The sequence below is a fragment of the Dictyostelium discoideum genome (genome assembly GCF_000004695.1).
Source record: "Dictyostelium discoideum AX4 chromosome 4 chromosome, whole genome shotgun sequence".
NCBI classification, from domain to species: domain Eukaryota; phylum Evosea; class Eumycetozoa; order Dictyosteliales; family Dictyosteliaceae; genus Dictyostelium; species Dictyostelium discoideum.
The window spans coordinates 4,547,235-4,566,479 of NC_007090.3; the positions used below are offsets into that span (position 1 = coordinate 4,547,235).

Consider the following 19,245-nt stretch of genomic DNA (forward strand, 5'->3'; position numbering starts at 1 on the left):
TAAAAAATAAAAATAAAAAAAAATATTATAAATATTTGTCAGATTTTAAAATTAAGATTAAAATTAAAATTAAAATTAAAAATTAATTATAAAATGTATTTCGATACACTTATTACTTAAATAATAATTTATAAAATATTATTTTATATTTTTAAAAATACATTTAAAAAGATTAATATCAATTTAAAATAGAATGATCACCCAAATCTCATTGGAAAAAAAAAAAAAAAAAAAAAAAAAAAAAATTTATTATATAAAATTGTATAAAATTAAAATTATAAATTTAAATTTAAATTTAAATATATTTGTTTGAATCAAATTTAACATCATCCAAATTACACATTCTACAGATATTAATAATTTGTAAATTTCCAATAAAAAGAAAGAAATAAACCTCTTGTTATTAAAATTTTTTGAATAAATAAATTTTCTTATTTTACAAAAAAAAAAAAAAAAAAAAAATCAATTAACCACACAAATATCTACCACTACAACTACCAACAACATGGTGGATATTTGGGTGGTTTGTATGTAAAGTTTGTAAATTACCTCTTTTGGTAGTTTTTTTTATTTTTATTTTTTTTATTTTTTTTCCTGCTTTGTTCATGTGTGTGTGTGGGAAGGGGTTGACCCTTTTTACTATTAATTTTGTATTTTATTATCTTTTTTTAATATCAATAACAACACTATGATCACGCCTATAATTTTTTTTTTTTATATACAAATCCACTCTGGTTGGCTATAAACTTTACAATATTTATATATATGTGTTTGATTTTATCTGTTTTTTTTTCAATTTAAATCCATATTATAGTAAAATAAAATATTAAATAAAATTTTTATTTTTAAAAAAAAAAAAAAAAAAAGAAAATCAAAAAATAGAGGTTGAAAAACAATTTCAAATTTATATAAATATCATAAATCTATTTTTTTTTTTTTTTTTTCTTTTTTTTTCCCCCAGACCGTGCTTTTAATCAAACAAATTATTTTACTTTTTATTAATAATTTTAAAAAAAGTAATAATTATTTTTTTTTTAAATAATTTGACACAACAAATATACCAATAAATATTGCACATGTGTTTTTGTTTGTTTTTTTTTTTAAAATTTATTTTGAAATTAAATCTTTTTTATAATAATTTATTTTAAAATTTTATATATAAATTTTTTTTTTTTTTTTTTTATAATTTGTTTATTTATTTTACTTTACTCTATACTTTTTTTTTTTTTATTTTTTTATTTTTTTTTTTTATCATTTTAATAAAACTAAAATTTATTTATTTATTTAATAAAATATATTTTTATATTTGTAAAATATTAATCAATATTAACTTTTTTTTTTTTTTTTTCCGACTTCAAATAGATTCTAAAAAAGGTAGGTTTTTTTTTTTTTTTTTTTAGAAATCAAAAGTTGCAAGTTGGAATTCAACGTTAGAATTAATTTTATTTATTTTATTTTTTTTTTTTTTTTTTTAATTTTTATTTTTTTTTTTTTACTAATTTTGGTTATATAAAAAATTTTTTTTTTTTTTTTTGTAATTTTGGTTTTTAAAAAAACAAATTTGTATTTTTTTAAAAAAAACATTTAAAAAAAAGTAAAATATTGGAAGTACAAACACATTCTATTATTAGACATGGCAACATTTATTTCATCATTATAAAATAATTACAAAAAAAAAAATTCCTTTTACATTTTTTTTTTTTTTTTTTTTTATCCAAAAAAATAAAAAAAATTAAATTAAATTTAATTATGTACGTTTGATTAATTAATTATAACAATAAATTGTGTGTGTGTGTGTTAATTGACTCTTAATAAATTTGTAGATCAAATTAATAATTAAAAAAATAAAAAAATTAAATAAAATAAAAAAAAAACAATAAAATACTGCTTTTTTATGCAATGAGTATTAGTTTATAATAATATAAAAAAAAAAATTTTGTCATCTAAAAGTAATGTGTGTGGATATATTTAGAAAGTTAATAGCAGTTAATAATAAAAATTTAATAATTACAAAAAATAAAAATAAAAATTAAAATCAAAATTAACCACCCAATGTTCGATGCCACCAAAAAAAAAAAAAAAAAAAAAAAAATATATATATATATATATATAAATTTAATAAAATAGAGAGAGTGTGATAGAGAAATAACCCTCATAACTTTCTTCGTCATTTTTATCATCATAAAAACACTGTTCCATAAAATAATAATAATTTTTAACTTATTTGAATAGAAAATATCACACATCAATATGGGATTTTTTTTTGTTTGTTTTTTACGGTTGATAAAAAGATATGCATAGCGTTCACACACACCCACACTAAAAAAAAAAGAAAAAAAAAAAAGGAAAAAAAAACACACAAAATCCCACACTTATTTCTCTTTATTATTATTATGTCTTTATTTTGACAATAAACTACTACCACCAACACACCATTGTGTGTGTGAGTGTGTGAACAAACAAATAATGGGAATTAAAATAATAATAAATTTGAGTGCGAGACATATGGAGCATGTACTCCAAAAAACTTTTAATTTTTTTATTTTTTTTTTCATTTTTTTTTTTTTTTCAATTAATATTAAATATACTCACAAAAATAGAAAGAAAATGTTATTATGTTGTTATTAGTAGCAGCACTGTCTCACATTATAATTTAATTATTAAATTTTTTTTTTTTTTTTTTTTTATTTTTTTAATTTTTTTAAAAAAAAAAAAAAAAAAAATAATTAAATAAAAAATGAATTAATTATTACTATTATTGTTATTCATAATTATAATTATATATCTCTTTCTATTTTTATTTTCTTTTCTCAATCATCCATCATACTATTTCATTTCATATAAAAAATAAAATAATAAAATAAAAAAATAAAAAAAATAAAAAATAAAAAATAAAAAATAAAATAAAATAAAATAAAATAAAATAAAATAATAAAAATAAAAATAAAATAAAACAAATAATAATAAAATTAATAAACCCCCTTTCAATAAATTTTTATTAATCTTTTAATAGGTACAACATCGATTATAGGTCGAACGAATTTTATTTTATTTTTTTGTACATAAATGTATTTTTGTGTGTTTTATTCTCCATTTCATTTTATTAATTAAACATTGAACCATTTTTTCTATTTATTTTTTATACTATTTAAAGTAATTTTTTATAACATCATTATTAACAAATAAAAAAAAAAAAAAAAAAAAAAAAAAAAAAAAAAAAAAAAAAAAAAAAAAAAAAAAAAAAAAAAAAAAAATTTGGGGGGGTTTTTGGGTAATAAATTTTTTAAAAAATTTTGGACCCCCCCCATATTTTGGGTAAAACCAAATAAGGGGGGCAAAAAAAAAATATTTTTTTTAAAAAAAAAAAAGGTTCCCCCCCCCCCAATTTTTTTTTTTTTTTTTTTTTTTTTTTTTTTTTAAAAAAATTTTGGGGAATGGGGGTTAAGGGTTTTGGAAAAAAACCCACCCAAAAAAATTTTTTTTAAAACTCCCCCCCCAAAAAAACCTTTTTTTTTTTTTTTTTTTTAAAAAAAAAAAAAAAATTTTTCTATTCAATTTTTCTATTCAATTTTTTTTTTTTTTTTTTTTTTTTTTTTGGATTTTATATTTTTAAAAAAAATTTTAAAATAAGATATTAACCAAAAATTTATAATTTAAATAATAAAGATAATTCTTATTCCAAATAATAATATATCATTAAAAATAATAACAATATTGAAGTAGTAATATTAATATAATAATCTTTTAAAAAAAAAAATTAAAAAATTAAAAATTAAATATTTTATTTATTTATTTATTTTTTTTTTTTTTTGTTTATAAAATTCCAAAACACATTTTAAATTTATAAAATACATTTTATTTTATTTTTCTTCAACCTTTTATAATTATTTAAAAAAAAAATAATTTAATACTAAAATTATAAAATTGGTTCAAAATATTCAATAATTTCAACATCAACCACTACTATTCCTTCAACACCACATTATAATTCATTAAATAAACAATATACAAAATCAAAGTCATCTTTGAATTTAAATACCAGTAATTTAAATAATAATAATAATAATAATAATAAAATGAATAATATTAATAACAACAATAATAATAATTATTATCAAGATAGAAATGGTGGAGGTGGACCAAATAATAATACAAATAATAATAACCACCAAAACCATCATCACAATAATAATCATACTCACCATAATAATCATAACAACAGCCATCATCATCATCATCATCAACAAATATCAACTCAATTCTCTGGTCCAATTCCAATCACATTTTTATCAATTTTAAAAGAAGGTAAAATTCAATTGGGTGAAATTTCAAATTCTTGGGGTGAAAATGGAGATTGGCTATTAAGATCTTTAGTAATGGCAATAAATCAAATGTTATCTGTAAATGATCAGGTATGTATTATTTATTTTATTTAATTAATTATATTTAATTTATTAATAAATTTTTTTTTTTTTTTTTTTTTTTTTTTTTTTTTTTTTTTTTTTTTTTTTTTTTTTTATATTGATAATATTAGTTTCCAAATAACCATTCTCAATTTTTACCAGAACATATGAAATTACCCATGATTACCATTGAAGGATATATCTCTAGAATTATAAAATATTCGCCATGTTCAAAAGAATGTTTCATCATTATATTAATGTATATTGATAGATTAATTCAAAAAAGAAATTTCATTGTAAATAGTTATAATATCCATAGAATTTTAATCACCTGTGTTTTGGTTGCTGCAAAATATTTAGATGGTAATTATTGAAATAATAAATAATATTATAAATAACAACAATAATAATATACATTAATATTATTACTATTATTAAGGAATATATATTAATACTAACATAATAATTATTTTTTATTTTTTATTTTAAAAAAAAAAGATATTTTTTATAATAATCAATTTTATTCCCAAGTTGGAGGTGTTAGTGTTAAAGAAATTAATGTGATGGAATTAGATTTCTTAAAATTATTATCATTCGATGTCAGTGCAAATACTGATGTGTATTCTGTATATTTAGAATTCTTTGAAAAATACACTAAAAAATTACAATTGAGTTTAAACTTTCAACCAAATACCAAACTATTACCATCCCCAATCCCAATTGAAAACCTTGTAAATACTAAAAAAAACAATAATCATACAAACATTAATAATATTATGAATAATATTAATAATAATAATAATAATAATACCACTACCACATCATCTAATAAAAATATAACCCCAATTGTAAATAATAATAACAATAACAATAATGCTTCAAGTAATATTATACTCAAAACAAATAGATCAAATAGTATTAGTAGTATTGAACAAAATAATAATAATAATAATAATAATAATAATAATAATAATAATAATAATAATAATAATAATAATAACAATACTAATAATAATAATAATAATAGTAATGAAGAAGAAGAAACGAATTCTGGAGATAATTCAAAAAACAATAGCAATAATTCCACCTATCACCATCTTCCATTTCGATATCCACTCGTTGCCTAAACTATTAAGTTTTGATTTTATTAAAAAATTTAAATCAAAACCACAAAATCAATAACAAATAATATTTATTAATTAAATTGATTAATTAAATATTTCAATTAATTTTTTAAAAAATAATAATATCAACAACACACAGTATTGATGGTTCGATCATCTTATTTTTTTTTTTTACCTCCTCCTCCCTTCTTTAAATATTATATATATATATATATATATAAACCATTTTTTTTTTAAATCAATTCAATTTTTAATAACCAATATCATTTTTTACTTCTCTTCCTCCCTCCATCTTTTGTCTATAAAAAAAAAAAAAACCTTTTTTTTTTTCCCAAATTAAACAATTATTAAAAAAAAAACAAATAAAAAAATTAATTCTAAAAATATATATTTCTTTTTTTTAAAAAAAATTATTTCTATTTATATATATAATAATGTATCAAATTTATTTATTTTTATTTTATTTTATTTTATTTTTTTTTTGATTATTAAAATTAATTATTTATTCTAATCTCTTGGAGCACCACCATCTTCAGCTTCTAATTGTGCTCTTAATTCATTTAAATCGTGATCGTCGTCTTGAGTTGGTAAATAAAAGTATGGATTATCTAAACTTGGTCTGAATTGATAACTAAAGATAAAATAAAATATGTAATGTCAGTACTATATTAATTTTTTTAAAATCTTAAGAAAAAAAAAAAAAAAAAAAAAAAAAAAACTTTGACTTACCCAGTAATACAATAAAAAGCAAAAGAAGCAGTTAATGAAAAGAATTCACCTAACCAAATATATTTGTATGGAAGTGTTGCTTTTAATAAATAAATAATAACACGAGTGAAATATAAATAACAAATTACAACCAAATAAAAGGATCTAAATAATCTTAATTTTTGAATATTTTTAACAACTAAAATAAATAAATATAATAATTAGTATAATATTTCTTCCATAATAATAATAATAATAAATACTAATTATTATTATTATTGATTATTAATTATTAATTATTAATTATTAATTATTAATTATTATTACCTTTATCATTATTTGAATCAACACTATCTTTAAGATGATTCATTGACCAAACGATTGGAACAATTATAGCTAAACAACAAATTAAATCAACGAAAATGAAAATATTACTCCAACTAATCCAATTTGCAGCACCTCTTGATTCTTCATCCACAACGATTAATGCAATATTATCTAAAATTTGTAATGGAATGACAATCATAAATATCTTTTTCTCTTTATCTGAAAGGAAGGGTTTAATAAAATACCATCCTGATCCAATCATAGCTAAAAGAATAATGAAAAATGAACCTTGTGCAAATGCAAATATATAATATGCTACATTCCATCCATTTGCTGATCCTGTTAATTTAATATAATGTTGTTCAATCTTTGTTGGGGAAAAAATAAAAATATTTAATATTTAATATTAATATTAGTAATAATATTATTATTTTTAATAATTATAATTAATAATACACTTACAGCTTCAAATAATAATTCAATAGCTTGAATGACTAAATATGCTGTACAAAGATGGTGAAGTAAGTTTACTCTTTTACCCTCACCTCTGAGGCAGAATAAAACCCATACTAATGCTGTTGCAAATAATAATAATGAAAAAAATGTATAAAGTGTTGGTAATGGAGCATTACCTATTGGGAGCCATGAAATACCTCCCTTTGAATCAATATTATATTCTTCTAAAACTAACTAAAAATATTATTATTATTATTATTAATATTGCAAACTTTTTATTTTATATTGGATATTAGATATTAGATATACATACTTTAAAAGTTGTTTTTGAAGGTGAAGGATTACAATTTTTATAATATAATGTATAAAAACCTTCTGGTAAATCGTTTTCAGCTGAAATTTTAAATTGTTGTGAGAATGAATCATCAATAACATTTGAATCACCTCTAAATAAGAGACTTGGACTCTCACTTTCAAAATCACATTTTGTAACACTATATTCATCTACATGTCTTGCTGTATCTGAATCTGTTATACGTAAAAAAAATGCTACCTTATCATCTACTTTGGTTTTTTTACCATCTCCATTATTTAACTAATTGAAAAAAAAAAAATAATAAAAAAATAAAAACAAAATAAAAAAAATAAAAAAAAGTTAATAAATATACACACAAATACTCTCCCTCTCTTTCTTTCTCTTTCTCTTTCTCTTTCTCTTTCTCTTTCTCTTTCTCTTTCTCTTTCTCTTTCTCTTTCTCTTTCTCTTTCTCTCTTTTTTTTTTTTATTGAAAAAATTATATATATATAAAACTTACAGTCCAATTTGTTACTTTAATTGAGAATGTACCTTTATCACCAAAACCAAAACCTTCAATTGCAAATAATTTTCTATCATCATTATTAACTTCTAAATGATGTTTATATGCGTTTATAATTCCAAGAAATAGGAAAAATAGTACAACTATTTTATTTATATTACTTTTCATCGTTTGTTCTAAATATATATTTTTTTCATATAAAAAAAAAAAAAAAAATTGAAAAAAAATAAAAGGAATCTTTTTTTTATTTTTTTTTTTTTTTTTAATTTTTTTTTTTTTTTTTTTTTTTTGTTTTTAATTTTAATTTTAAAATTTCTCAAAATATTGTGTTGGTTAACCTACGTCAGGTATAAGTACGATAAAAAGAAAAAAAATAAAAAAAAATATATATAAATAAAAGATAAATTTTTTTTTTTTTTTTTTATTATTGTTTTTATTTTTTTATTTTATTTTAATTTTTTTCTTATCATGTAAAAAAAAATTATTTTAAAAATAAAAAATAATAAAAAAAAAAATAAAAAAAAAATAAAAAATAAAAAAAAGATGGAAAAACACACCATCCCAATTTATATTTTTAAAATAACCAAAATTATATAATTATTAAAATTAAGATATTTTGTAATTTGGTATAAACACCATGAAAAAAAAAAAAATAAAAAAATAAAAATATGAACCTGAAAATATTTTAAAATTTGTTGAACCTGTAAAAAATTGAGATTGTATGTCTATTTATAAAACTTAAATTAAATTAAATTTAGATTTCTTTTTTAAATATTTATTTTTTTATTTATTCAAATTTACAATTTTCATAACCTTTTGATTTTAAAAATTCTTTAACTTTTTGAAGTGAACGAGTACGATGAGAAATTGTATTTTTAATTGATTTATCCATTTCTGCATAAGTTTCTTTGTAACCATCTGGTTGGAATACAGGGTCCCAACCGAAATTACGTGGACCACGTGGTTGTACGATGATACCATCGGTTTTACCAGCGAATACGATTGGTTCTGAATCTGGTCCTTCTGAAAAAGCGAAATTACATAATGCATATGCACTCTTATCTTCCCAAGCATCTAATAATTTATATAATCCTTCTGGTTCTAATTTATCTAAAAACCATTTAACATATGGTCCTGGTAATCCTTTTAATGCATTAAAACATAAACATGTATCCTCAACTAATACTGGTCCTCCAACTTCTCTTGCTGCAATTTTACATTTTTCAATTGAAATATCAATTGGATCACCTTGTAATTCTGGTACTAAATATTGTTTAATTATTATTTATTATTATTATTTATTTTTTTAATGTGTTTCTTTTTTTTTTTTTAAAACAAAAATACTTTACAATCAACTTTTTTTGATTCAATTGGGAATGATGTACCTAAAATTTGTAATGCTTCTTCAAGTTTTTTTGCATTTCCTGTAACAAAAACAATCTTTTTACTAATACTCATTTTTTACCTCTAAAAATCTGAAAAAAAAAAAAAAAAAAAAAAAAAAAAAAAAAAAAAAAAAAAAAAAAGAATTGAAAAATTAAAAAAAAAAAAAAAAAAAAAATTGTTGGGAAAATAAAAAAAATTGGGAAATAAATCAAAAAAAGCTATTTTTATTAATTAAATAGGGTTATGGATTGTTTATTTTCTATAAAGAAGCCAATTTGAATAAACATTTGAATAAACATTGTTTATATTCCAATATTATTCAAATTGGTTTTAAAAAAATATAAACAAACAAATAACCTAATTCATTAATAATAAAAAAAAAAAAAAAAAAAAAAAAAAAAAAAAAAAAAAAAAAAAAAAAAATCCATACATTTTTTTAAAAAAAAAAAATTAAAAATAAAAATAAAAAAACTATTTTTTCTAAGATCGAAAAGAGATTATGTTTAATAAATTTCTTTTTGTAACATAAATAATTTTTTTTTTTTTGGTGTGTGAGGTAAATTCTTCTTTTAGTTAGATAGATGTCTATCTGTTTATCTGTGTGGTGCATGTGTATTTTTTTGTAAATATTATGATAACTGAATATACAAATGTCTGCTACCAGAAGACAAACCAACTTTTTTTTTTTATTATTATTATATGATTAAAAATTGACATGGATGGTTTGTGTGTGCACGTGTTTTTGCAAAAGTAAAATAATATTTTAAACTAACATCACTTTTTTGTGAAAGGAGATTTTAATTTAAATAACCTATAAATAGTAGATTATAAAGTTTTTTTTTTTTTTTTTTTTTTTTTTTTTTTTTGCTTTATTTATTCTGTGCACTCACAATTTTCTTTTTTTTTTTATAAATATAAATTAACTGTTTCCCCCACTCTTTTTAATCAATTTACAAAAAAAAAAAAAAAAGATTGACAAACTTTAAAAAAAAATAAAAAATAAAAAATAAAAAAAAAATAAAATTAAAAAACACAAAAAAAAAACAAAAAAAAAAAAAAAAATATTTTTTTTTTTCAAACCTCCATTATTCGTTTTAATTAATATATTATTCCAAAACCATAAAAAAAAAAAAAAAAAAAAAAAAAAAATTTTTTAAAAACCTTTTAAAAAAGTAAAAAAAAAGAAAATGGGGAAATCACAACAATTTTTATTATTAAAAAAAACCACACCACAAATAATTACACCACAAATAATTACACCACAACCTCCAGCAATATTATTTAAAAAAAAAGAATTTATAATTCCAGATTATTTAATAATTAAAATATTAAGATATTTAATTCAAGATCAATTTACACCAAATAATAAAGATAATAGAAATAATAATAGCAGCAATAATTATAAAACATATAGATACAAGAAATCAAAAACCAATAGTAGTAGATTTTCATTTTTAAATTTAAATTTTAATTATGCATTAGTATCATGGAAATGGTTTAAATTAACATCAAAACTAAATGACTTTTTGCCACGTAGATATCTAATTGCACTAATAAATCGAAACACTTCAAATGATCATAACTATTATCATCAATTAATTAAAAATCAATTTAATAAATATAATAATTTTTTATTTGACGATGGTAATGATGATAATGACGATAATTATAATGATCATGATGATGATGAAGAGGATGATGAAGAAAAAGATAAAAATGAATTAACAATTTCAAAACAAGAAGAGAAATTTAGAGTTAAAAATCAATGTATTATTTATACATCGTTGAGATATGGTTGGATACAGTTTAATAATTTGGTGGAGATTGAATTTGATCGTGTATCATCAACATGGTTTAGTTCATGGCAATTGTTAGTTAAAGAATCACCGAAATTAGAAAGAGTGCATTTAACAATTATCGTGGGATCAGATAATCCAATTGAAATATTTGAAAGATTTTCAATGACCGATATAAAATTAATATTAAAATTATATTTCAATGATTTATATTGTAATTTAGAATCAATTGAAAATTATATTCATCAAAGAAACAAATCACCATTTTCAATCAATGTTCAATCAATTCAATGTATTTGTAATATTCATCAAGATATGAATTGGGATATCGTCAAATTCTTTAACCCATCACAATTATTATTAGATAGTAATTATGAAACAACTTTTCATTATTCATATACTAATTTATTATTACCACCACCACTACCACCACCAACAACAACAACAACAACAACAACAACAACAATAACAACAACAACAACAACAACACCAACAACACCAACAACAACTACTGCCACTACAACTACTTTATCATTATTAAATGATTTTAGAATTAAATTTCATGATTTTTTAGACTTTAAAGATTTTAAATTGGCGTTGGATAATGAGGGATTGACAAGTTTGGATTGTTCTTTGTTGTTATTTGATATTCATAGTTTTGAGCATATTATACCAGAGATTGGGAGTGAAGTTTATTGGAATTCAATATCATGTGATACTAATGATATTGCATTTGAAATTCCTTTTACAATTAATTCAATTGCAAAATCATTATCATTAAATACAACTTTAACAACTTTAAAAATTTCAGATTATTATCGTTATTATGATGATGATGATTCTTCAATTTATAATGGTTATGATGTTGAAAATGCATTTTTAGATAAACCAAAGAAATTAAAAATTAACAATAACAACAACAATACAATTATAGATCCATTTCAAGATACTTTATCTCACTATAATCAAGATATTAAAACATTTGCATATCAATTCTCAGAGGCAATTTGTTTAAATAAAACTTTAAAAACACTTTATATTTCATCTTGGGATTCTTTATTAGCTGATAATCATATTAAAAAACAACAACAATTTGAACAATTAAATAATAATAATAATAATAATAATGAGTTTAATTGTCAATTTTTTAAATCATTATCAATTAATCAAACATTAACAAGTTTATCATTAGTTAATGATACAATATCAGATTATGATTTAAAATGTTTATCATTTTATTTTGGTAAAAATCATTCAATTAAACAATTGGTTTTATCAAATAATAATTTAAAACATGTTGATAAATTAATTCAATTATTAAATTCAACTTCTATACGTAATAATAGTGGTGGTGATGATGATAATTTTAATAATAATGGTAAAATAATTGGATTAACTTTAGATTTATCAAATAATCATTACCCAATTAAATCATCAAATCAAATTTATCAATCAATTTTAAATAATTTTAAATTTATAAATCAATTAATTTTACCAATTAATTTTGAAGAAACTATTGAACAATTAAATCAAAAAAATAAATTTAATATTTTATTTAATTAAAGAGTAAAAATAAAATAAAAATAAATTTTATTTTTTTTTTATCTTTTTTTTTTTTTTTTAATAAATATCCAACCAGCCGATAAGTTTTTCACCAAATTTTCGGTTTTAAAAATTTTTTTATTTTTAATTTTTTTATTTTTAATTTTTTTTTTTTAATTTTCACACCAAACCACACTGCACTGCTTTTTTTTTTTTTTTTTTTGTTGATTTCTTTTTTTTTTTTTTTTTTTTTCAATTTTTTTTTCAATTTTTTTAATATCTTTACTATATATATATATATATTTAAACAATTATCTATTTTTTTTTTTATTTTAATTTCTTTTTTGATTTTTTTAATTAATAAATTATAAAATTTTAAAATAATATAATAAATATAGAAAAAATATATATATATAAAGTAAAAATAAAAATAAAAATAGAAGTTAAAATATAAATATAAATATAAAAATAAAAATAAAAATAAAAATTGAAAAATAAGAATAGAAAAATAAAAATAGAAAAATAAAAATAGAAAATTAAAAATATAAATAAAAAATGACAAGAAAAGAAAATGAAGAATCGGAATCATTATCTTCATCATCATCACCAATAGATAATTCAAATAATAATAACAATAATAATAATCATTCAATATTTAATCCAATTGGACATATTCAAAATGCATTTAATAATATTGATTTAAATCCATTAAATGTTGATTTTAAAGGACATACAGATAAAGTTGTAAACTTTTTTCAACATGGTACAGGTGATTTAAATGATCGTATGCAAGGTGTTGTATCAAAATTAAGAAGCAATGAATATAGGAAAAAGATGCATTCAGTATTAACAAAAATTAAAGATACTAAAGAATATAAATCAACATCAAATACAGATTATGATGTTATTTTTGAATCGGTTGATATGTATTCAAATCTTCAACAAGATCCAACTATGGATAAGGATGAAATTGATGTTGTAACAGATTTATCATCATATAAAAAGAAATTTACGCATTGGTTAGGTAAAGAACGTATATCAACATTATTGTTCATACCAACATTGGGTATATTGATAGCATTGATGGGAATACTATGTGATTTCCTATTGATGGAATTGGGTACACTTAGAGATTTCGTGACTTCTAGACACAATAGTCATGTTATACCAACCGATGGTACGACACCAACACCAAATTCATCGATTGCAGATAAGTATGATTTAGTTGAGGGTATTGTTTTCGTTGGATATTCAGTATTCTTTGCATTGATATCGGTGTGTTGTATTAGTTTCATTAGTCCATATGCAGTTGGTTCTGGTATACCAGAGATGAAGTCCATTATGAGTGGTATTAATTTATCGAGAGTATTGGGTTTTAAAACATTGGTTTCCAAGATAGTTGGTATGGTTTGTGCAAGTGCTGCAGGTTTAACCATTGGTAGAACTGGTCCATTCATGCATGCATCTGCAATCATTTCACAAATGTTAATGAATTTAAAAGTGTTTGGTGCAATTAAAAAGAATCAAATCGTTAGATATCAAATGTTAATTTGTGCATTGACAAGTGGTGTAGTTGCAAATTTCGGTGCACCCATTGGTGGTTTGCTATTTGCAATCGAAGTTACTGCAACCACTGCTGTAATGGGTAATCTTTGGAAAGGCTTCCTTTGTGCGACTACCACCGCTATCATTTTCTTCCTTAGTAGATCAACTTTCTCCAAAGGTAATTTTCATTCAGTCTATGAATTTGAATTTGTACCAAAAGAATATGGTGTTGCAGATTTAATAACTTTTGTTGGTATTGGTATTATCACTGGTTTAATTGGTGCTTTCTTTGTGTTTATCTATGAAAAATTGGTTAGATTCCGTTTGAGATATCCAATTCTAAAACAAAGTAGAATTATTTTGGTTTTGGTTGTATCATTATTTAGTGCAATTATAACTTATTCAGCGGGTCCTTTATGTAGAGTTTCCTTACCAACTGCAATGAAACAATTTCTTGGTCAAAATGAACCAAAACCATTCCTATTCGAACAAGATCAAACTCCATATTATAAATATTTAAATCTTTTGGTTTTCATTGTGGTGAAATTGATTTTAACAGCTTTCAATATTGTTTTACCAATTCCTGGTGGTGCAATCACTCCATTCATTGTTACTGGTGCCGCATTAGGTAGATTATTTGGAGAGATTTTAAAAGATCATTTCGATTCTCAAGCTATTGAACCCGCTGGTTTTGCCGCTATTGCTTCGGCTGGTTTGGTTAGTGGTACCATTCGTAATATTTCACCATCGATTTTCGTATTGGAATTAACTGGTCAATTATCTTTATTAGTACCAATTCTAATTTGTTCAATCACTTCCACTGCAGTTGGTAACTTTTTCAATAGACCTCTCTTTGATACTGCTTTAAAAATTCAAGGTTTACCTTTTCTTTCAAATTATAGATCTTCAAAAGTTTATACAATGACTGCTAAACAGGTCATGAAAAAGAATATCAATTATTTATCAATGACTTCAACCGTTATTGAAATGAAAAACTTTTTAGATACTTTTAAATATACTTTTATTCCAATTGTTGATTCAAAAGAAAATATGTTATTAGTTGGTATAGTTGAAAGATCAAGTATGATTTATATGTTAGATATTCATATTGAAAATATAGAACAAAAAATTGATGAATTTAAATCAAAATATTTTGTAAATAATAATAATAATAATAATAATAATAATAATAATAATAATAATAATAATAATAATAATAATAATAATAATAATAATAATAATAATAATAATAATAATAATAATAATAATAATAATAATAATAATAATAATAATAGTAATAATAGTGAAAATTTAGAAATTGAAAATACAGGTGCAATTTTAAATACAAATTCAAATAATAATAATAGTGATGAAGAGGATTATGATAGAAAAGATAATGATAAAATTAGTTTAATTAAACCAAATCAAGATGAAAGTAGCAGTAATAGTAATGGAGGTAGTAGTAGTGATTTCGAAGAGATTTTAAATACACAAAATACAAATATAAATAAAAACGATAATGAAGATTTAATTAAAGAGATTGAAGATGAAAATTCAAGTTTAGGTGAAAAACCAATAATTGAACATGATGATGAAGATGATGATGAAGAAGAAGGTGATGGTATTCCATTAGTTAGTATGAAAGATCAACAACCAGTATTAAGAAATAGACACACAACAACTACGACAACAACTACAACGACAACACCAATAACTGAAAATATTTATGTTAATGATGCATTTGAAATATCAATTAACGATTTAAAAAATGGTGGTCAAAGTGTTTGGGGTAAACATATTTTAGGTGATATTATTCATTCTGGTGAAACTGCTTTGTTGATGGATTTAGCTCCTTCTCAAGTACCAGATTTAACTCCTTTGAATAAAGTATTTCATTTATTCACTATGCTTGGTTTAGGTTTTACTTATGTAACCTCACTTGGTAAATTAGTTGGTGTAATTACTAAAAACTCTTTAATGGAACAAGATTTATAAAATAAAAAAAAAAAAATAAACAAACTTTTTTTTTTCCTCTTTTTTTTTTTTAAAACAAAAAAAAACATTTTAAAGAATATGTTTATAGTTGTGGATGATTCTTTTTTTTTTCTTTTCCTCCTTGACCAAAATTTTAAAATAATCTATTATAAAGATATCTTTATAATTTTAATTTTATTTTTTTTTTTTTTCCAATGTGAATCTAATTTTTTTATTAACAAATTTATAAATTGTTAAATTAAAAAATATGTTTGGAGCTCTGATTCTTTATAGAGTTTTTTTAATTTAATTATTTGTTAAAGCAATCAGTTTGGATTTTTAAAATTGGAATTTCAAAAAATTATTTTTTTTTTTTTTTTTTTTTTTTTTTTTTTTTTTTTTTTTTTAATATTGGATTAACAAGATTGATATATGCCCATCTGGGTTAAAACAAGTTTTATTTAATATTTATTTAAAGGCTTATCTTTTAAGCTGAAGGGTTATTTTAATCATATGAATTGATCAAAAAATATAATATTTGGGAAAAATGATTCTGGAATACAAAAAAAATTAGCTGTTGTTTTTCTTACCTTGATCGTTGAAGGGAAAAGGATCTTAGGATCTTTGAAGTTATTATGGCCTTTTGCTGAAAAGTTTTTCAAAACTTTTGCTTTTTTGATGAATTCAAAAGGGGCCAATTTGGGCCATTTCTTTAAAAGGGAGCTGTATGATAGGGATTCCTCTGTTAAAGGATCTTCCCTGTATATTTGATTGCAAATCCAAATCCAAATGTTGGGGAGGATAAGGGCCATTAGGTTTCTATATGCGAATGATCTGGTTAAAACATAACCTATTGCTTTATAGTTCCATTCAAAGTATCTTGTGAATCTGTGGTGGCGTAATCTGCATTCCTTCTTGATCTTTTGGCTGTCGGTGATAATTTGGAGTTATTCTATTAATGAAATTGTTATTTGCCTAATTCTTGTATGGTGCCAGTTTTTACCTTTGCCTGTGGTGATATAGATGAAATTTTTGAGTTTATTTATTTTTATGAATTGTTTTGTCTTCTTGCATGAGAAGAACAGGTGACCGTATGGGTCTTTGCTCATATCTTCTTTGCAGAGTGGGCATTGTTTGTTGTGAAGGTAGTTTATTGGAAGGCATCTGGCATGGAATCTAAACATTGTGTCTCTTGTTTTAGGGTCTTTTATCTTCAGTATGTTGTTGAAGAGTTGATTATAGCTGTAGCCTCTTAAGTTTAGAGATGATTGGAATTCCGTTTTAGGGATGGTTGGATTTTGGTCTTGAATTGTAGTATACCATTCTGCCAGTGAAAGTGGTTGTCCATTTTCGTTTTTTATGGATGTGAGATTATTGTTGAAGATTGCTTTTTTTATTCTTATTTTGTTCCATTCGTCTAAGTTTTCTTTTAGGTATCTGGATGTGAATTTGTTTTTTTGGATCTGATATTCCCAGCTTTTTTTTTTTTTTTTTTTTAATATTGGATTAACAAGATTGATATATGTCCATCTGTGTTAATACGAGTTTTTATTTAATATTTATTTATAGGCTTATCATTTAAGCTGAAGGGTTATTTTAATCATATGAATTGATCAAAAGATATAATATTTGGGAGAGATGATTCTGGAATACAATAGTAATTAGCTGTTGTTTTTCTTAGCTTGATCGTTGAGGTGAGAAGGATCTTAGGATCTTTGAAATTATTATGGTCTTTTGCTGATAAGTTTTTCAGATCTTTTGCTTTTTTGATGTATTCTAGAGTGGCCAATTTGTGCCATTTCTTTAGAAGGGAGCTGTATGATAATGATTCATTTGTTAAAGGATCTTCACTGTATATTTGATTGCAAATCCAAATCCAAATGTTGTGGAGGATAAGGGCCATTAGGTTTCTATATGCGAATGATCTGGTTAGATCATAGTCTATTGCTTTATAGTTCCATTCAAAGTATTCTTTGTGGAATCTGTGGTTGGCGTAATCTGCATTCACTTCTTGATCTTTTTTGGCTGTCGGTGATAATTTTGGAGTTATTCTATTAATGAAATTGTTATTTTGCCTAATTCTTGTATGATGCCAGTTTTTACCTTTGCCTGTGGTAATATAGATGAAATTTTTGAGTTTATTTATTTTTATGAATTGTTTTGTTTTCTTGCATGAGAAGAACAGGTGACCGTATGGGTCTTTGCTCATATCTTCTTTGCAGAGTGGGCATTGTTTGTTGTGAAGGTAGTTTATTGGAAGGCATCTGGCATGGAATCTAAACATTGTGTCTCTTGTTTTAGGGTCTTTTATCTTCAGTATGTTGTTGAAGAGTTGATTATAGCTGTAGCCTCTTAAGTTTAGAGATGATTGGAATTCCGTTTTAGGGATGGTTGGATTTTGGTCTTGAATTGTGGTATACCATTCTGCCAGTGAAAGTGGTTGTCCATTTTCGTTTTTTATGGATGTGAGATTATTGTTGAAGATTGCTTTTTTGATTCTTATTTTGTTCCATTCGTCTAAGTTTTCTTTTAGGTATCTGGATGTGAATTTGTTTTTTTGGATTTGATATTCCCAGCTTTTGTGATGAGATGAGTTTGTTTGTTTGGTTTCTAGTGCTAGGATGAATTGGTTTATGATCCAAAGTTTCTGCGCCAGTTGTCTCAATTCTATATTCCAAATGTTCCAGCCCCCTACTTTTAGTGGGTATCTTGCTCTTTTGGTTCTCATTAAATTAATAACTTGAAATCCACTAGCATTTTTGTTGTTTGGTGCCGATAAAAACCATTCGACTAATTTATTGATTTGGTTTAATTCCTCTTCCTTAAAGTTCTCTACATATGAATAGTAGGTTAATTTAGAGAGTGCGAATGCTTTGAGGATGTTGGTTTTGGTTTTGATTGTTGAGTCAGTGGTTTTCCATAGTACTAAGGATGATCTTATTGTGTTTAATATTTCTGGCATTTTTCTTGTTATCCCTTTGCCTGTGAAGAAGTATCCCAAGTATCTTTCTGGATTTGTAGATATTGGAATTCTTTGGTTGGTATTGTCTGGGTTGCCTATAAGAATTGATGAAGATTTGTCGATGTTTAGTTTTGAGGAAGTGGCTTTGCAAAATGAATTGAAGTGTTGTAGTACTAATTCAAGTTGTTAAAGTCTGGGACCATT

General features: G+C 21.9%; 7 protein-coding genes across 7 annotated transcripts; 3 read left to right on the forward strand and 4 right to left on the reverse strand.

Moving 5' to 3' along the window:
- Positions 1 to 2,399: 2,399 nt before the first annotated feature.
- DDB_G0286493 (hypothetical protein) lies at positions 2,400 to 2,555 on the reverse strand (the record flags this gene model as incomplete). The annotated part of the gene is made up of 1 exon (XM_632605.1): positions 2,400 to 2,555. One exon carries the CDS (start codon positions 2,553 to 2,555, stop codon positions 2,400 to 2,402), a length of 156 nt encoding a protein of 51 aa, XP_637697.1.
- A 1,521-nt stretch (positions 2,556 to 4,076) lies between these two features.
- DDB_G0286485 (hypothetical protein) lies at positions 4,077 to 5,530 on the forward strand (the record flags this gene model as incomplete). The annotated part of the gene is made up of 3 exons (XM_632606.1): positions 4,077 to 4,412; positions 4,535 to 4,766; positions 4,902 to 5,530. 3 exons carry the CDS (start codon positions 4,077 to 4,079, stop codon positions 5,528 to 5,530), a joined length of 1,197 nt encoding a protein of 398 aa, XP_637698.1.
- A 504-nt stretch (positions 5,531 to 6,034) lies between these two features.
- DDB_G0286487 (seven transmembrane domain protein) lies at positions 6,035 to 8,004 on the reverse strand (the record flags this gene model as incomplete). Its single annotated transcript, XM_632607.2, has 6 exons — positions 6,035 to 6,158; positions 6,257 to 6,434; positions 6,563 to 6,929; positions 7,025 to 7,252; positions 7,332 to 7,613; positions 7,834 to 8,004. The coding sequence occupies 6 exons, from the start codon at positions 8,002 to 8,004 to the stop codon at positions 6,035 to 6,037; spliced, it is 1,350 nt and encodes a 449-aa protein (XP_637699.2).
- A 619-nt stretch (positions 8,005 to 8,623) lies between these two features.
- itpa (inosine triphosphate pyrophosphatase) lies at positions 8,624 to 9,294 on the reverse strand (the record flags this gene model as incomplete). Its single annotated transcript, XM_632608.1, has 2 exons — positions 8,624 to 9,099; positions 9,186 to 9,294. 2 exons carry the CDS (start codon positions 9,292 to 9,294, stop codon positions 8,624 to 8,626), a joined length of 585 nt encoding a protein of 194 aa, XP_637700.1.
- Positions 9,295 to 9,937: 643 nt separating this feature from the next.
- On the forward strand, positions 9,938 to 12,581 carry DDB_G0286489 (hypothetical protein; the record flags this gene model as incomplete). Its single annotated transcript, XM_632609.1, has 2 exons — positions 9,938 to 9,944; positions 10,396 to 12,581. The coding sequence occupies 2 exons, from the start codon at positions 9,938 to 9,940 to the stop codon at positions 12,579 to 12,581; spliced, it is 2,193 nt and encodes a 730-aa protein (XP_637701.1).
- Positions 12,582 to 13,115: 534 nt separating this feature from the next.
- clcE (chloride channel protein) lies at positions 13,116 to 16,100 on the forward strand (the record flags this gene model as incomplete). Its single annotated transcript, XM_632610.1, has 1 exon — positions 13,116 to 16,100. The coding sequence occupies one exon, from the start codon at positions 13,116 to 13,118 to the stop codon at positions 16,098 to 16,100; it is 2,985 nt and encodes a 994-aa protein (XP_637702.1).
- Positions 16,101 to 16,588: 488 nt separating this feature from the next.
- On the reverse strand, positions 16,589 to 16,948 carry DDB_G0286497 (hypothetical protein; the record flags this gene model as incomplete). The annotated part of the gene is made up of 1 exon (XM_632611.1): positions 16,589 to 16,948. A coding segment is annotated over one exon (360 nt), but the record flags the coding sequence as incomplete, so codon positions are not given.
- Positions 16,949 to 19,245: the final 2,297 nt, after the last annotated feature.